Below are 18,308 nucleotides of genomic sequence, written 5' to 3' on the forward strand. Positions count from 1 at the left end.
TTGCCCTACGGGAAACAATGGTGGCGTAATGGTTAAATGCTACGGCTGCTAACCAAAAGGTCAACAGTTCGAATCCACCAGGCGCTCCTTGGAAACTGTGGGGCAGCTCTGCTATGAGTCGGGAAAGAAACCCACATTTGAAGGCGGATCCAAGGCGTGCCAGTAGCAGTCTCCTCCCTCCACATTCTTGTTCTCTCACAAGGGCTTGGTCCCCCCTTTCCTCGCCAGACGGCTGGTGAGTCCGGACGAACAGCAGCAAGAAATTAGTTTCCAGGCTTTCTGTACTTCTGGCTGCCTGCTTTGGCCGCTGAAGGGGCTGGCACCTTCTACGATCTACATAGCCTCAGGAAAACGAAAGCGACTTTCTAGATCGCTCGCTCTCGTAGGAAACTCTTGGACATAGGTAAGAAATATTCCTCTGTATTTGAAAACCCAGGCATGGCAATTAGAGGTAAATAAGCTAGAAAAGTGATTGAGAGGAAATTAAATCTTCTGACATCACTACGATTGACTATAGGAATGTGAGTAACAGGCAAAGTCAGAATAGAAACTAATTTTCTCTTATCAAATACTGGAAAGTATCATTTTAGAGAAGAGGTTCTCAAACTTTTTGATCTCAGGACTCCTTTACTCTTAAAAATTATCTAGGACCCCCAAGAGTTTTTGTTTATCTAGGTTATTTACTGTTTTACTGTAATTTACTGCTAGAAATTAAAACAGAAATTTTTAAAAAATAACTTATTTCATTTAAAAATAACAGTAAACACATTGTATGTTAACATAAAATTATTAATTAAAAATAACGGGGTTTTCCAAAAATCTAGTTTGAAGAGTGTCATTTTTCATTTTTATAAATCTCTTTAATGTCTGGCATAACAGAAGGCAGCTGGAATCTTATCTGCTTCTGCATTTGGTCTTTTACAATATCATATATAATAATAATAATAATAATGTAGCCTCTGTTAAACTCCATTGTACACTTGTGAGACAGTAAGAGTGAAAAAAATAAAAAAAACTTAGAATTTTATTTGAAAGTAGTTTTGACTCCATGAACCTCCAGAGAATTCCTGCTTTAGAATGATTAAATAAGAGTCTCTTAAAGGGAGTATCAACTCTGAATCGACTATTAAAAACAAGCAAACAAAATGCTTGCTCAGTGCTAATACCCTTGATGGAATCTGCATCTCCACCTTGAGCTGGGCTACAATTGGACATTATAGCCCTCTCCAAATCCACCCAAAGCTGTTGCCATCGCATCTATTCCAACTCATAGTAACCCTGTGGGACAGAGTAGAACTACCCCCACAGAGTTTCCAAGGCTGGAAATCTTTAGGGATGCTGACTGCCAGCATCTTTCTTCCATAGAGCTGTGGCGAGTTCCAACCGCTGGCCTTTCGGTTAGCAGCTTAGCACTTTAACCACTGCGCCACCAGGACTCCTTTAGCCTTCTCCAGGATTTTATTTTAAAATAAAGACAGAGTCAAAGAATTATCTCTATTTTGAAGTACGAATAACAAAAATTAGGATACTCTTGTTATTAGTTGCCGTAAAAAAAAGACTGTTCTGTCTGCCCCACACAGCAACACTGTTTTGACTATCACATCAATTGTGTATCTATCAAATCTTAAGCGTGCCTCTCTCCGTCTATTCAAATCCAAAGCTTCCTTTAAGGTTAAATTCAATTCTCTTTCCTACGCAAGATCATTCCAATGATATCAGTTCCATTTTGTTTGGGTTTGGGTTTTTTTTTTTTTTTTTGCTTCTCAAAAGTATTATAGCACTTGAGTCTGTATTTAACAGTTGATTAAATATACCTTTATCATTAGTTATTTATTTAATTTTTTCAGTCTTCTTTCATTCCTACCCCTACCCCCTACCCACACATTCATAAGATGGCAAGGTTTTCAAGGATAAAATTATTTACAGACCTGAAAAATTACGTTTTGATCTTGATGCTGTAAAAATTACTAGCCACCGGACTTTTTGTATGCTTCCTCATTTCATCCCATACCTACAGCATTCCACAGAATTATTTAAGAATAAACATTAACTATAGTTGCTTTTCAACCTCAAGGCATTTTCGCTTCTAATTTAATAGTATGTTTTTAAACCCTAGTGACTGAACAATTCTGGCAATGTAACTGTTGTTAGTTGCCATCAAGTTGATTCTGACTCATGGTGAGCCTATTTGTGCAGAGTAGAACTGCTCCATAGGGTTTTCAAGCAGATTGCCAGGCATGTCTTCCGAGGTGCCTCCAGGTGGGTTTAAACCGTCAACCTTCCAGCTAGTAGTCCAGCGTTAGTGACACCCAGGGACTCTTTTGATTATATAATAAATACCCAATAAATATGTGCTGTCTTGGAATTATGAGAAAGTGGAATTAGGAAGGTTTAATAGAACTTGAAATAGTTATTTATTTGCCACAAATAAATGGTTCTTTCCTTGCAACCTTAACCAGAATCTAGAATCACAGAATACCAAAATTGGAAAAGATCTTAAGGATTGATTCATCCAACTTCCTCGTACAAATGAGGAAACCGAGACCCACAGAATTAAGTGACTTGCCCAGACAGGATTGCAGTTCATGTGGCCTAATTTCAGTAATGATATTCTATTATTCACTAGCTTCTGTCTAGTTTCTAAAGGACCATATAACTAAAACATTTTGTTATTGCTGTTTCAAAGATGCAGTTGATGCTGCATAAACCTGGGAAGTTCTTTCTGAGGTGGTATACTCTTTATAAGTTAATAGTCTGAGCATCTTAGAGGAAATATCCAAAGCATTTTCATCCAAATGGAACTATAAGTTTCATAGATTAGAGTGAAGAAAGCAAATGAATATGCATGAGAAAGGAAAAGAGAAAAATTGGGAGGAAGAAGGAAGTTGGGAGAGAACACAACACTTGGTAATCATAGATGTGTTCAGGACCTAACAGAGCTGTGGAAAAGAAAACAAATGAAATAAACACATGAAATAAAAAAGAAAATATTAGGAAAAAAAGAGGGAAGAACATTAGAGAAATTATTCTATTTTTAAAAATCTGTTTTCAGGCCCTCTTTGTATTTTTTCTCTTTTTCATTGGCTTTCACATGGAGTCAAAGTTTTAAGACCAAAAAAAAGAAAATTGACTAATCCTTCTACACACTGTTGTCATGGTGACAAGTTTCATCATAGCAAGTGTTTATTCATTTAACACTTATTGAGTTCCTACTATGTAATAAGCTCTCTCCAAGTGTTGAGAATTCAAACCCTTTCCTTAAAGAAACTCTGAGTGAAGCTGGGCAGACCTATTTATAATCAAAGTAATCTCACTTCAGCGTAGTAAGAGCATTTCAGAAGCATAAACAGAGGGCTAGGTGGCAATAAGGGGAGAATGATTAGCTAGGATTGGAGGGTCAGGGAAGTGTTACTAGAGGAGATGTTTGAGCTGGAACTTAAAAGATGAAGGAGAATTTGGGCAGGCAAAATAAACGAATGAATGAATGGAAAAATTCTAGGCTGGCAGAGGGTATACTCTGGCAACAGTATGGAGTGGGGGAGAGTCTAAAAGCAAGAAAGCCAAGTAGAGAAGTATTAAAATAAAAGATGCCAAAAGTGATATGGGCTTGATTTAAGACAGTGCTGATGGAGATGGAAAGATACCAAATTCTAGAGACACTTCTGAGTTAAAATCTACAGTATTTATCAGACAGGGGAAAAGTAAGACAAGGGCATCAAGAAGGACACCCAGGTTTCTGTTTTGGACAGGTAATATGGACAAGTTTTGAAAAGTAATTCAGAATATCTTATAATAGGAACTATGGATCTGGAGGTAGAAATAGAAATTTGTTAAGTTACATATCCCCCAGTAACTACCTCCCTCTCAGTTAGCAGCCAAACACTTAACCCGTAACGGTCACACCACCAGGGCTCCTTTTTCACACTATATTCTGCACAATTACTCCTCTAGACCAAACTTCAAGGTTTGTAAAGTATGGGAGAAAGAGGTCTTTGGAATTTTTTTCTTTGCTTTCCCCCAAATCTTTCTCATTTTCTCCAGCCCCTCTAACATCAGAGCCACAAACTAACAAGTAATTTTTCCAAATATTTTGGATTCACTTAATTTGGATTAAGTTTTCAGCTGAGTTTTACTTTCCTGCCTCTTCTGTCATATATATATATATATATACATATATATATATATCTCAAATATATTTGGCCTCAGACTATGCTAGAAAAAAATTCGAATAAGTTCTCTGCTTATGAGCCAGACTTATAAATACCCCCATAGATACTGATGACCACCGTGATCCAGCCACCCTCCTTGGAGCCTGACTATAACTGCCCTCAGGAGCCCAAGGCACTGCTGAACTCTGTAGGAGGTCTTCTTATTGAGAAGGCATGGATCGCCTTGGGCAGTCTGTGAAGTCTGTAGACGCCTTCTCGGAATAACGTCTTTAAAAAAAAAAAATCATAAAATTAAATACTTTGGATTACATAGAAAACCAATTAGAGTTATCAATTCTTTTCAAAAACAAAATTGTGGTATAGTATGTGCCTCTTTATTAACACGTTAAGTAACAAAGATCTACTGGTTGAACAAATAGCTTCTGTAATTTCAAAGTAGTAATAAACTTAAGCCATATTTCAAGATATCTGCAATAACTGTAACACAAAAGAAAAATATGTATTTCTGTTAGTGACAGAGCCACAGTTACTGCTAATAAAACTGTGGTTTGTTTCCTACACTCCTAATGAAAGGAATGCTGAATGTCAGTTAAAAGTTGGTGAAAATAAATGTGTAATTTTTTCCCATATAAGTTCACAAACTTCCTAAGTTTAGAACCATTGCATATAGGCAAATGTCTACAAGGGCGCACACCATACTGGTGTGGGATGAAGTGCGGCAGAGAGGAAGAGCAAGAAGAGGAACTTTCAACTCTTTCAAGTCTTGTATTTTTTTTTAACAGCAAGAATGTATTCATGCATTACTTGTGTAAAAAAATATATAGTATAATCCAAATTCCAGAACAAAAGCTGCTGCTCCTAAGAGAGAAGGAGGACCATCAGATACCAGAGCCCTTCTGCCTCCTCCCATCTTGGCCCTACCCCTAGGCAGAAACACCATTTTTATCATCACCTCACCTGTAGCACTTTGACAATGAAGTCACAAAACTTCAGCCTCTCACCCATGGGAGCCCATTGGTTGTAAGACAGGGATGGAATCAGTTCCAGGTTAAAGGGCAGGATTAGGTGTGTTTATGGAATCCTCACCTACAGCTATATTTTAGATTAATAATTATATCCCCCACCAAAGAAAACTAAAACACACAACAGAGAATCACTGATGGAGCAGGACAAAAGTGGGATGCAGACCTCAAATTCTAGTAAAAAGACCAGACTTGATGGTCTGACTGGAGGGACCCCAAAGGTCATGGCTCCCAGACACTGTGTTAGCCCAAAACTAAAACCTTTCTCCAAGCCAACTCTTCAGACAAAGATTAGACTGGACTATAAGACATAAAATTATACTGGTGAGGTGTGTGGTTCTTAGCTCAAGCAGACGCATGAGACTATGTGGGCAGCTCTTGTCTGGAGCTGAAATGAGAAGGCAGAGGGGGACAGCAGCTGGTTGAATGGACATGGGAAATACAGGGTGGAGAGAAGGAGTGTGCTATCACATTGTAGGGAGAGCAGCTAGGGTCACATAACAATGTGTGTATAAGTTTTTGTATGAGAAACTGACTTGAATTGTAAACTTTCACTTAAAGCACAATAAAAAATTTTTTTAAAAAAAGAATACTAAAACAGTAGTTGAGTTTGATAGTAAGCTATCCTGTGTTTCAATGAGAAAATGCTTTCCATATCTAAATATTGGATGATTTGCAAGGGAAGGTTTGGAAGAACATGATGTTCATAAGCTGAAGACTTCCAGCATTTATTAAATGCCTAGTGTGTCATTGGCATACTGATGCTACACTGACTTCTGAGTTTGGAGGTGGTACAGAGTGACGAAGGAACGATGGTTACCTGTGACTTCTGAGTTTGGAGGTAGTACAGAGTGACGAAGGAGCGATGGTTACCTCTGACTTCTGAGTTTGGAGGTAGTACAGAGTGACGAAGGAACGATGGTTACCTCTGACTTCTGAGTTTGGAGGTAGTACAGAGTGACGAAGGAACGATGGTTACCTCTGACTTCTGAGTTTGGAGGTAGTACAGAGTGACGAAGGAGCGATGGTTACCTCTGACTTCTGAGTTTGGAGGTGGTACAGAGTGACGAAGGAGCGATGGTTACCTCTTAACAGATGGCTCTTTGCTTTCTTTAGGAATGAAGATGGCTGCTGAACTAGTAGAAGACAGTTGCATCAACTTCGTAGAAATGAAATTCATTGGCAATACGCTCTACTTTATACGTAAGTCTAAAGCCAGAGGCCAAATACAGATTTCAGAGAAATTACTTCAACTAGAAAAAATGTTGTGAGGTAAACTATTAAGCAACTCTTTTTTGTCACTAACCTCCATTGTAATATTAATGACATTCTTCTCTGGAAAGAAAATATTGGGCCTCTAGAATATAACATGGAAACCCTGGTGGCATAGCAGTTAAGAGCTTCAGCTGCTAACCAAAGGTCGGCTGTTCAAATCCACCAGACGCTCCTTGGAAACTCTGTGGGGCAGTTCTACTCTGTCCTATAGGGTCGCTATGGGTCGGAATCGACTCGACAACAATGAGGTTTTTTTTTAAATGGGTTAGAATATAACATGTCTGAGGTCCCAGTACCTTGTTCCAGCACATATCCTGGCACTTCAATTAATGGTAGCAGGTGCATATCACGAAAATCCTACAAAACTGGGTACAGTCAGAATACTGTTTCCAAAAGCAAAGTGGCAAATTGTATAAGAGATATTTTAAATCTAGAGTTCTGTGAGTGAGATATATCATCTTATGCAAAGATATTTGACAAATTAAAATAGATTCTTATGATTAATCTTCCATGGGCAGTTCTTCCATTGAAAGTTTGGCTTCGTTTGAATGCTTCATAGAAAGTCCTCAGGTGACTTTTCATTGAAGCAATAAATGTACAAATAGAGCCTACCACTTTACCTACAAATTTAAATTTATAAGCTGGATTTAAAGTTTTTTATCCAACTTCCCTTACACTACACTAAATCTAATGAACTTCTTTCTATGGGACCTTTGGACTGATTATATATCTGATGGAGGCTAATGAAGGTCATCACAGGTAAGATAGGGGTTAAAAATGGGAAGTGGTGGTAAAGAGTGGTAAAAAAGGTAGGGTAAGGAGAGATTCTAAGTTGAAATACAGAATTTAATATATTTTGTTTCTCTTTTTTTTCCCCTCAGCTGAAAACGATGGTAAAGTATAAATTTACTTTTCTCTTTGCAAAATAAGTAGCTGTTTGACCAGAGTTCCACAGACACATACATATCACCATTCTCAGATGGGAGAAACTGCCCACGTGGTACAGGTCTATTGGGAAGCTAATCTTCCCTCAAGGGAATGTGGACTCAACAGCCTTGGAATGAAGGAAACCATAAGTGATTTTTAAAGACCATTAACAAAATGTGCTCCTCTACATCTTAGGAAATGCTGAAGCTCTTAGAAGCTACGAAATAAACCTTATCTGTTACATAGGTCCTAAACTTAGGAGGGAGCCATGGATTCTCTGGAGGGCATAGGAAAAGGGGACTGAAGCATTAGAATTATTATCCAAAATCAAGAACATCTTTCTTCTTCAACCCTCTCTCTCAGAAGTGCTTTGGACAGAAGTCTGGGAGGTTCCCAGGGGCCAGAGAATTCTGGAAGTAAAGGAGATGGGGAAGGGTGGGCCAAGGAGAACTATGAGGTTGAGTCATTAAATCTTCTTAATGAAGCCTTCTAGCAGCTGGTCCTGGCATTCAAGGAAGATCATACTCACATGTAACCTATGATCCTCTAGCAGACCCCCAGATTATTAAAGATCATTAGTTTCTAATACTGTTTTCCTTAAAAGTAGCAGTTTCATCATTCTTAAGGTGATCCTTACTGGACTGGAAATAAAAAACAGCAACTTTTTTTTTTTTTTCAATACTAGTCCTTCATGTTTCTTAAAGATTAAACTGTTTTCCATTGATTTAATTCAATAATTATTGGTATCCATATCCCAGGCATATGGGATCATATAGAAGGGGCATCTAACTCATTCCAGCAGGTTCTGGGAAAATACTTTGAAGGAGATGTAATCTAAAGAGAGACTTGAAGAGCTAAGAGGAGGTGTCCTTGGCAAAGAGAAGACCACATACAAAGGCCAAGATATGAACGAAAGCATGGCATGCATGAAAAATTTAGAGTAATTCAGAATGGCTGAGTGCAGACTGGGTGTAGGGGAATTAGGAGAGAAGCTAGAGTGATAAAGAGAGTACAGATCAAGAAGGTTTTATTCCAAGCTGTGGAATTTGGGCCTCATTTTGGGAGTAAGGGAGAACCATAGCTAAGATGCAGAGTCATTTGCTATAACAAAGAGACCTAAAATATTAGAAAAATAGACTTTTTCTCTCAAATAAAAGTCAAAGTAGGCAGTTCAGGACTAGTGTGGCTGATATGCAGATTGATAATTTTGGGATCTCAGGCTTCTCCTATCTTGTTACTGCATCATCCCGTAGGTAGCTGAACCAATTCCCATAGTTAAAAATCATCACCCCGCTTCCTAGGTCCATATTCCAGTTAGTGAGAAAGAGGTACAGATAAGGGAAAGACAAGTTCATTACTTTTAAAGTATTTACCTGGAGGTTGTACACATCAATTCCAATCATATACCACTAACTAGAATTTAGTCACATGGCCACGCCTAACTGCAGGGAGTTTGGAATATATAAGTTTTATTCTAGATGAACGTGTGCTCATTAAAATTCAGAAATAACATGATCATATTTTTATTTTTAAAAATATCTTTCTGGCTTCAGTATAAAGAATTGATGGGGAAGGCAAAAAAAGGAGAGGGCAGAATACCACTTAAGAGCCAATTATTGGAGTCCCTATAGGAAATGGCGGTGGTGTAAATTAAGGTGGGTACAGTGGGGATGAAGAATTATGAATGCATTTTAGACATATTTGGAAGAATCAACAGGACGTGGTTTGGGGTTGAATACAGAAGGGGATGGGAAGGAAGGAAGGAAGGATAATGCTTAAGTTTTTCACCCAGGCAATTTATACCATTCAGTGGTATAGGAAACACAGGAGGAAGAAAGGTTTGGTATGCAGGGAAAAAAGGGAGATAGATGATGAATTTTCGTTTTAGATCTTGATATGTCTGTGGTACGTCCCAGTAGAGATTCCAGTAGACTATTAGACATACGGAAATCCTGTTGGTGGAGTGGTGAAGTGCTACGGCTGCTAACAAAAAGGTCGGCAGTTCAAATCCAAGAGGTGCTCCTTGGAAACTCTATGGAACAGTTCTACTCTGCCCTATAGGGTCACAATGAGTTGGAATCGACTCGATGGCAACTGGTTTTTACTGGACATGCGGATATGAGCTCAGGACGAAGATTGGGCTGGAGATACAGATAGCAGGAGGCTTATGGCATCTGAAGCTATAAGAATAAAAAGATAACCCAGGGATAATGCATAGAGTGAGAAAATACAAGTCAAGGACTAAACTTTGAGAAATACCTACACTTAAAGGATGCAAAGGAAAGAGAAACTAATAAAGAAGATAGAACAGACTAACCAAAGAGGAAGAAGAAAAACCAAGACAGTGTTATGTCATAGAATCCCAGATAAGTGTTTTATGATGGAGGTAATGGGCACTCTGTTGAATTTTGCAGTCCTGAAAACCAAGGTCCAGAAAGCATCTTTTTTAGTTTTAGCAACAAGGAGTTTGGTAATGTCAGTGCAAACAGCTGATGGAGAAATGCAAGCAGAGGCAGATTGCAATGAGAAGAGTGAATGGAAAGTAAGGAAATGATACAGACAGTTCTTGCCAGTAGCTTGGCTATTAAAAGGAGAGAAGGCTGTAGCTACAGAGGGATAGGGTTGATGGAGGGTTTTTAAAATCTCAAAATGAGTTCTTTGTTTCTCTGATTATAAAAATAATATCTGTTTATTATAAATAAGGTGATAAAAATAATGTGAAGAAAAAACATGGAAATAACCATTGCTGTCATTTTGATGTACTATTTCTATACTTCTTTCGGTATATATATACATTACACACATAAATACTTATATTTTTATTAAAAGGGATTACACCTGTTGCTTTTTCTAATTAATGATAAATGTGAGCATCTTTTCATGACAATGAATAATTACAATTATAGTAACTTTTTAGTAGCACATAGTATTCCACAGTAAGAGCGTATCAAAATGTATTTAATCAGTTCCCAATTGGTGAACATTTGTTTCCAGTTTGTTTTTATTATTAACAGTCCTCCCATAAAGATTCTCATATATAAATACTTACATATTTGTCTGACTGTTTCTTTAGAATAAGACCCAGGAAGTAGAATTGCTGGGTTGATAGAAGAGAGGGAATGATTGGTAAACCAAGGTCCCAATAGAAAGAACACAGATGGGGTTAGCCTTAAATACCAAGAGGGCATCTTTTCCACATTTTCTCTTGAAGTAGCAGCAGGTCATTTGCTGAAAATGAAAGCAGAGATGATGGTATAGAGGACTTGAGGAGAGTGAAGAAGGTATGGGCTATGGAAGAAAGTGCTGAACTGAAAAACAAAAGTATTGAAGGCCCAATTGATGCATTTGTAATGGAACCAATTTGCACAGTTGTGTACTTTTTCTCAGCAGCACTCAGATTTGGAGTTTTGTAGTAGAAAGACAAGTGAGTTACGGATTTAAGATATTGACAGACAGGTAGATAAAATGATTAACCATGGGATCTGGGCTGCATAGGGACAGAAAGGAAGACAGGAAGAGATTGTTAGATAGGGAGGAAATACAAGAGTGAGGCAACCAGAGGACTCGGTGACATCTAAGAATATGTATAGTTGGAGTAAGAATATGAGGAAATGAAAAAGATAAAAGATTATGGTCGGAAAATAGGATGTTTGATTTGAGGTTTCAGAAGTAGAGTAGTTCTGAGTGATAACATGAAAAAGGAAGTAGTTAAAAAATAACAGGCAACTTCATCGTAGATGCTTCTGTAACAGAAGATTGTAATTAGTGGTTACTGAAAACCGAAGTATATAGTACGCCTATTTGTAGATGTTATTAAAAAACATAGTTTTCCTAATGATATTTAATGAATATTGTAGGAAGCCTGGAATCAGATCACTTTGGCAAGCTTGAACCAACTAAATTCGCAATCATACGAAATTTGAACAACCAAGTTCTCTTCATTGACCAGAAAAATAAACCTGTGTTTGAGGACATGCCAGATTCTGACTGTAATGGTATTTTTTTTTTTAATATTTGTAAACATAAAAATGACTAGCTACTTCTTCCTTTTCTATTTTGCTGCCTATATTTTTCTATACTAGACCCAATTCCTAGGTGAAAAAGTCTCAGGAGTAGGAGTAATTCCACTTACAAGAAACTTTATAGGGCATCCATACTTTTTATTTGCTGTGAAAAATTGGATACAATAAATACACGGCTAGAGATCGGGCCACTCTGAGGTTACATTTGGATCACCATGCCCTTCACTGGAATTGCATTAACTGTAAGAGATCCTTATAAAGTTAGATCCTTAATTACTACTAGTTGTAGCTGAATATGCTAATAGTATTTTCAAATTTCAGAATTTAAAAATAAACACACAAACATTTCAAATGAGTCTGTCTTCCACCCGAACTTCAAAGTGCCTTAGAAAATAATTAAGTTTCTTGGCCATCCAAAATATGTGAATTCCAAATATCAGAGTTTTAGGCAGAGGTGAGACAATGAATGTGCATTCATGGGAAATACTGAATTTTTACCTTAATAAATAAAATTTTAATATTCTTGTTAACATTTAAAAGTTAAATCATGTCACAAAAGGACAAATATTGTATGACCCCACTTATATGAAAATAGGCAAATGTATAGAGACCAAAGCTTATTAGTGGTTACAGGAGTGGAAGGGAGGGTGAATAGGGGAGTCATTGCCTAAAGGGCACTGAGCTTCTGTTAATGGTGCTGGAATAATTTTAAAAAGGATAGTGGTAATGGTTGTACTGTATGATGGATGTAATCAATAACACAGAATTATACATGTAAAAATTATTCAATTGGCAGGTGTTTTGTTATGTGTTTTTATCACACAAAAAAGTTAAACACAATCTTTTGAAAATTCAGAATATCTTTAAAAGACGGAAAAAGTTGCTGCATATATGCTGTAATACACACTTGAATGTCTTGTAAAGAATGTCTGGCCAGCTATATACAGTCTCCTTCTCCTGATTGGTCGAATCTCAGAGTGCAGGATTGGTAATGGGTCTGTTAGGACTATCCTTTGGTTAATTTCCATAAATATTGATTTGCAAAAATTCTTCTACCTAATGTTCTCATTTATTAATGTTTATTTCAGATAACGCAGCCCAGACCGTATTTATCATAACAATGTATAAAGATAGCCAACCTAGACGTCTGGCAGTAACCGTCTCTGTGAAGTGTAGCAAAAGAATTCTTACTCTCTCCTGTGAGAACAAAACTGCTAACTTTAAGGTAAGACTGAGCCTCAATTCATTTTTAGTCTTATTTATGGACTAGAACAGGAATAGCAAGAAGCAGAGAATCATTAAAATGGATAATTGCTAAAAATTGTCAAACCCCATAACCCATTAAAATAACATCGTGGTTTTTCTGAGTCTGTCACAGGGAGGAAGGAGAAAGTTTCATAACCTGGGTCTTCTGAATAATCAATCTGGAGATAAGTAAAAATACAAAATACCTATGTGAATTACCGTATTTATTTATGAATACCATGTGACTTCCCAGATTAATTCCTGGTGCATAGAGTGAAGCTAATTCTTCTTCTGAGTATCATCCAGTTTGTAAATTATGATGATAATATTTAACCCCTAATTGTTTGTTCCTGCTTCTTAGCCTAAGTCTTGGCCACATCCTTCAACTTTTAGTTGATTTATGTTATTTTTAATGTTAATCTAAGTGAATAAAATTAACAAGATCAGCTGTAAAAGTAATGCATCTCAAAGCCAGGTTTCTGGCCACTGCTTTTTTTTTTTCTCCATTATTGAATAAACAACCATTAACTATAGCAATAGACTGACCCAGAGAACTTCCCTCTCAATGAGAGCAGCCAGGGGATGCTCACAAATTGACAATGGTAGCTACTTCAAAGGAGAATCCCATATTATGAGGACTTTTTCTGAGTGGAGATGTGCCAATAAAGAACTACTGTCACAATCACCCAGTCCCTATTGAAGGAAAGTTAGTGATGATCTTAGTGCCGGTGACAAGGGGAAAATTGAGAAGGAGGAAAAAAAGCCACTCTAAAATATAATCAAAGTAAGAACAGTGTGTATACAACAGATACAGCCTCCAGACAAATCCCTTGGTCATCCCTTTCAACCAGAGTACCACCCCTTCAGGTGGCAATAGAGTCCTCACTCTTATGACCTGACAGGCAATTAACTTAATTATTATAGTGGCATTAGAGGACTGGGGTTGAAAGGGTTAAGCATGTTATTGAGCAATAGAACCAGAAGGGAAGGAAGAGATGGCCATGCTCAAGCCATGTGGGGTGGAGAAAAACTAATTCAGCTGCAAAGGCAGATTTGGAAAATGGGATAAGCCTGACTTACAAATGGATTCTTGTTGGAAGACACTAGGGAGAGTGTTAGGAAAATGGAAATAATGTTTGGCACATAGTAGGAAATGGGAAAAATCCAGGTTTTTGGGTGCCTGAGATTTATACAATTTTGGTAGTCCTTTTAAAGAAAAACAATATAAAATTACCAAAGGCATAAACTCGACAGTTTAGTTGGAATAGGAAAAGAGGGGATCTTGGAAGAGGCCTGTGTAAGTGAAGGGCTCTGACACTTAGGTTTCATTGTCTTCACAGCTTCTGTTAGGAACTCAGTAAACATTAGTTGGAGGAAGGAAGAAGGAAGGGAGAGAAAGAGGAGAGAAGAAGGAGTAGACTAGGACCGGTTTAGCTCTTGGTCTTTATTCCCTTGTTTCCCATTAATAAGGATCTTAGCAGTGGTTATAGATGTAGACTAGGTTCTAAATAATAAGACACAAGTGGCTACCATTTTGTGTTTACCTTTCAGTGTTGGTTAGTAACTATAAAGTCATAGTGCTCAGGGCTACATCTGTTTTTCTTTGAGCAAGAACCTTTACAACACTGAAAGGGATTTGCTTTAAGAGGTTACTGTCAGTGTCTGTTTTTCTGTGTATACATCTAGACTTGGTCACGGTTCTCTCAGACTTGCTAATGCACTTGGGAGAGGACTAAAAGAACAGATGGTAAAACTGAGCTTAGCTTTCCCCAGGTTCAGGTTCAGATTCAACTCCTCCTGATCTAAAGAACCCCTTAGACTCTTGGAGCACCAGATAGGCCTTTCCAAGTTGATGGTTTCTGCAAGGTCACCATGATTGTTTCCATATACATTTGTTGTGCATTTTCCCTGTAGTGACTCTGAGTGGCCTATCCCAGAACCAAGAAAAGCTACTACTACAGGATTTCCTTGCCTCTATTTTGAAACTTGATATCTAACTATGGTTAGATCATTTATCCTATCTACACCAATCCTCACCTTCAACTATGACTTTCCATATTAGGTCTGAACCAAGGTTCATCTCCCTCTGTAGTACTTCTTGAGCTTTGGGAGTTTTAGCAAAGGTTTATTTTTCACTTACACATTAGACTTCTGATTAGTCCCAAATTGGCTTCCTCAGCTTAGGGCTCTTCCTTAGGTCTGGTATACTTTAGAGAGCTGCAGAACTAGGCTCCAATGGAGGAACTAATTTATACTACCATCAATTCAGGACCCACACTTGTTGCTAAAGGGCAAAGATCTAGATTTATGAGTGGCTGGTGGATTCAAACTGCCAGTCTTTTGGTTAGCAGCCTGAGCTCTTAAGTACTGCACCGCCAGGGCTCCTGTGAAAGACAAGAAAAAGCAAATGTATAGAGACCAAGGTTTATTAGTGGGTACCTGGGGTGAGAAGGCAGGAGGAAAGGGGGGTTAACAGTAATGGAAAAATTGCATTGATTAAGGGTAGGGTTGCACAGCCAATTTTTGTAATTGCTGTCGATAAGTTATACACCTGTAAAAACTTAAATTGCCAAAAGTTGTGGGATAGATATATCTACAACAATTTTTTTTTAAAAAAAGAGTAGCTACTGAGTCTGTTTATGTACAATCAAAACACCTCATCTAATTTGATTCCTTGATTTGGAGGTTTAGGGTCATGGTTTCATGGGACATCCCAGTTAATTGGCCTAATAATGTGTTTAGTGCTTCTGTTCTACCTCCTCATTGGTTGTGTAGTGCCTGGGGTCGTAAAAGCCCGCAAGCAGCCATCCAAGACACAACAGTTGGTCTGTATTCACCTGGAACAACAGAGGAAGAAGGAGAGTCAGGAACAGGAGGACGATATGGAATGTGTGGCTAATTGCCTCCATGAACAACTACCTCCTTTGCCATGAGACCAGAAGTACTGGATGGTACCCAGCTACCATTACTAAACATTTTAATCAAAGATTCCTTAAAAGAATCCTGATCAAAAGGGGAAAAATGCAGAATAGAATTTAAAATTTTCATGGACACTAGACTTTCTGGAGCCATGGAGGGTGGATGAACCTCTGAAACCATTGCCCTGAGAAAATCTTTGAACCTTGAAACAAAAATATTCCCAAAGTCGTCTTAAAACCTAACAGTAGTTTATCTTAAATAGTAAGAAAAGTCTTCCTTGAGCATTATGCTATCTTAAGAACTATCCATATGGGATCAAATTGATAACAGCAACTCGAAAATTGGATGAGAACCTTAAGGGGCAGTGAGTTTATGTTAATGGGGGAGGAACATCTTAGAAAAGGAGAGTGAGAATTGTTGCACAACTCAAAGAATGTAACCAATGTCAGTAAATTGTACATGGAAAAACTGTTGGTATATGTTTTGCTGTGTATATTCTCAACAGCAACAACAAAATAAAGGAAAAAAACAGTATAAAAAAAGAGTTACGACTATAAATTTTATAATTGATTGAGAAGTTCAGAAGCATCCCCCAGATTCTTTCAGGCATCTTGGAAGGATTCTGGAATGCTATCTTGGGTCTAGGGGTCTCTGTCAGTCCATAAAATCTTGGGAATCTTTGCTACCATATAGAGTCAAAATTAAGTTCAAAATGTCTGCCAGTTCCAGGATTAACATGGAAGAACCTTGAGTGGTTCCTACATTTTCTAGTCCATCCTGAAAAGTAGACATGATGCAATAATAGGAAAAGTGTGGGCAGTACTGACAGATGATCAACAGGATTATAGTTTCAAGTGATCTATTCTGTGGCTGAAAGATACATAAAGATTAGAATTTGACCTTCCAGGGGAGAGCCTGGCCAAGTAGGTTACGTCCTGGACAGTAGTAATTCAAGACTATTATGGAGCTGATGAGGAGCCCTGGTGGCACAGTGGTTAAGCAATCAGCTGCTAACCAAAAGGTCGATGGTTCGAACCGACCAGTGGCTCCTCAGGAGAAAAGAACTGGTGATCTGTTCCCGTAAAGATTACAGACTAGGAAACCCTATGGGGCAGTTCTGCTCTGTCATATAGGGTCACATGTATTGGAATCGATTCTAGGACACATAACAACAGCAACATGGAACTAAAATGCTTGGCAGAGAGACAGAGTCAAGGGCTTCTGATTGAGCCATTACAGGTAGACAGGAACCCAGGACCTAGCCTTAGAACAATACTGGGTCTATTTACAAAAAATTTCAGATCCAGGCCCCAATAAAAGAAGGAGCTGAGATTCCTGGTATTTCTGCCTCTCTCACGGTTGGCTCAGAAACTACAGCCAGCTTGGGCCTGTTGGTGGAGGACATCAATGTCTTTAGCTATGAATAGTTAGAGAAGACAGAAATTGACAAGGAAGTTGTGGTCCTTGCCAAAACTCTACTTCATCTTGGACAGATGTGGACTCCATTTGATGAGACAGGAGACAAAGAAGCTATCTGGTGTAAACCCACTGCTGCAGAGTCGATTCTGACTCATAGCGACTCTATAGGACAGAGTAGAACTGCCTCATAGAGTTTCCAAGGAGCGCTCTGATGGGTAAATTGTGGCAAAACTAAGGACCTGAACCTGAATGTGTCTCTCATGTGGGAAGAGCCAGAGTGGGCAGGGAGAATAGAAGATTAGGAATTAAGAAGGAGAAGTAAGTAGTCCTTTATTCAGGTTTTTTTTTTTTCCCCTAACTCTGGAGAAGAAAACCTTTCTTAATTCTGAGCAGTATGGTACTTCAGAATAAACTGTTTGTATTCAAATGTTACATGTCTTTAAAAAATTAAGTAATTTCTTGTTTCTTCATAGGAAATGAGTCCTCCTGAAGATATCAATGATACACAAAGTGACATCATATTCTTTATGAAAGGTGTTGAAGGACATGATGAGAAAACACAATTTGAATCTTCATCGTACCCAGGATACTTTCTCGCTTCTGAAAGAGATGCAGACCTTTACAAACTCATTTTGAAAGAGAAGAACCAAATTGGAGATAACTCTGTAATGTTCACCATAGACCTCCAAGAACTTGGTGTTAAAAGTTCATAGTTTGCGCTTTAAAGGTCTATCTACATGAGATAAAACTGACAACAGCAGCTGTTAATGGGAGAGGTACAACCAGAAAAGGAGTATGAGAATTGTTGCACAACTCAAAAAATGTAATCAATGTCACTGAATTTCACATATAAAAATTACTGAATTTGTGTATGTTCTGCAACAATAAAAATAAATTAAAATTTTTTTCATAGTCTGAACTTAGTTTGTGTGTTTCAAGAAAGTTTTTAAGAAATTTCTGAGCCTGTAATTCCAGTGCTGAATAATGGTTTTAAACAGAAGAACTGCTTTAACGAAATTGAATTGACCCCCCCCCTTTTTAGTTTTTTTTATCCAAGTGAGGAAACCCTGGTGGTGTAATGGTTAAGAGCTACAGCTGATAAACAAAAGGTCTGCAGTTCAAATCCACCAGGCACTCCTTGGAACCCCTGTGGAGCAGTTCCACTCTGTCCTGTAGGGTTGCTATGAGTCAAAATTGACTCGATGGCAAGGGTTTTTTTTTTTTTTTTTTTTCGGCGTAACCAAGTGAGGAGCCCTGGGGTGCAGTGGTTAAGCATTTGGCTGCTAACCAAAAGGTTGACAGTTTGAATC

At 38.0% G+C, this 18,308-nt stretch overlaps 1 protein-coding gene across 2 annotated transcripts; it reads left to right on the forward strand.

Annotated features, from left to right (window-relative positions):
* The first annotated feature begins 197 nt into the window (after window positions 1-197).
* On the forward strand, window positions 198-17,903 carry IL18 (interleukin 18). 2 transcript variants are annotated; one of them, XM_049889290.1, is made up of 6 exons: window positions 198-403; window positions 6,308-6,394; window positions 7,348-7,359; window positions 11,251-11,388; window positions 12,504-12,640; window positions 17,472-17,903. In XM_049889290.1, exons 2-6 carry the CDS (start codon window positions 6,310-6,312, stop codon window positions 17,709-17,711), a joined length of 612 nt encoding a protein of 203 aa, XP_049745247.1. In that variant the 5' UTR covers window positions 198-403; window positions 6,308-6,309; the 3' UTR covers window positions 17,712-17,903. The 2 variants fall into 2 exon arrangements, with proteins under 2 accessions (XP_049745247.1, XP_049745249.1); XM_049889292.1 differs by lacking the exon at window positions 7,348-7,359.
* The last annotated feature ends 405 nt before the right edge of the window (window positions 17,904-18,308 follow it).

This window comes from Elephas maximus, chromosome 7 (assembly GCF_024166365.1).
Source record: "Elephas maximus indicus isolate mEleMax1 chromosome 7, mEleMax1 primary haplotype, whole genome shotgun sequence".
In the NCBI taxonomy this organism is placed as follows: Eukaryota; Metazoa; Chordata; class Mammalia; order Proboscidea; family Elephantidae; genus Elephas; species Elephas maximus.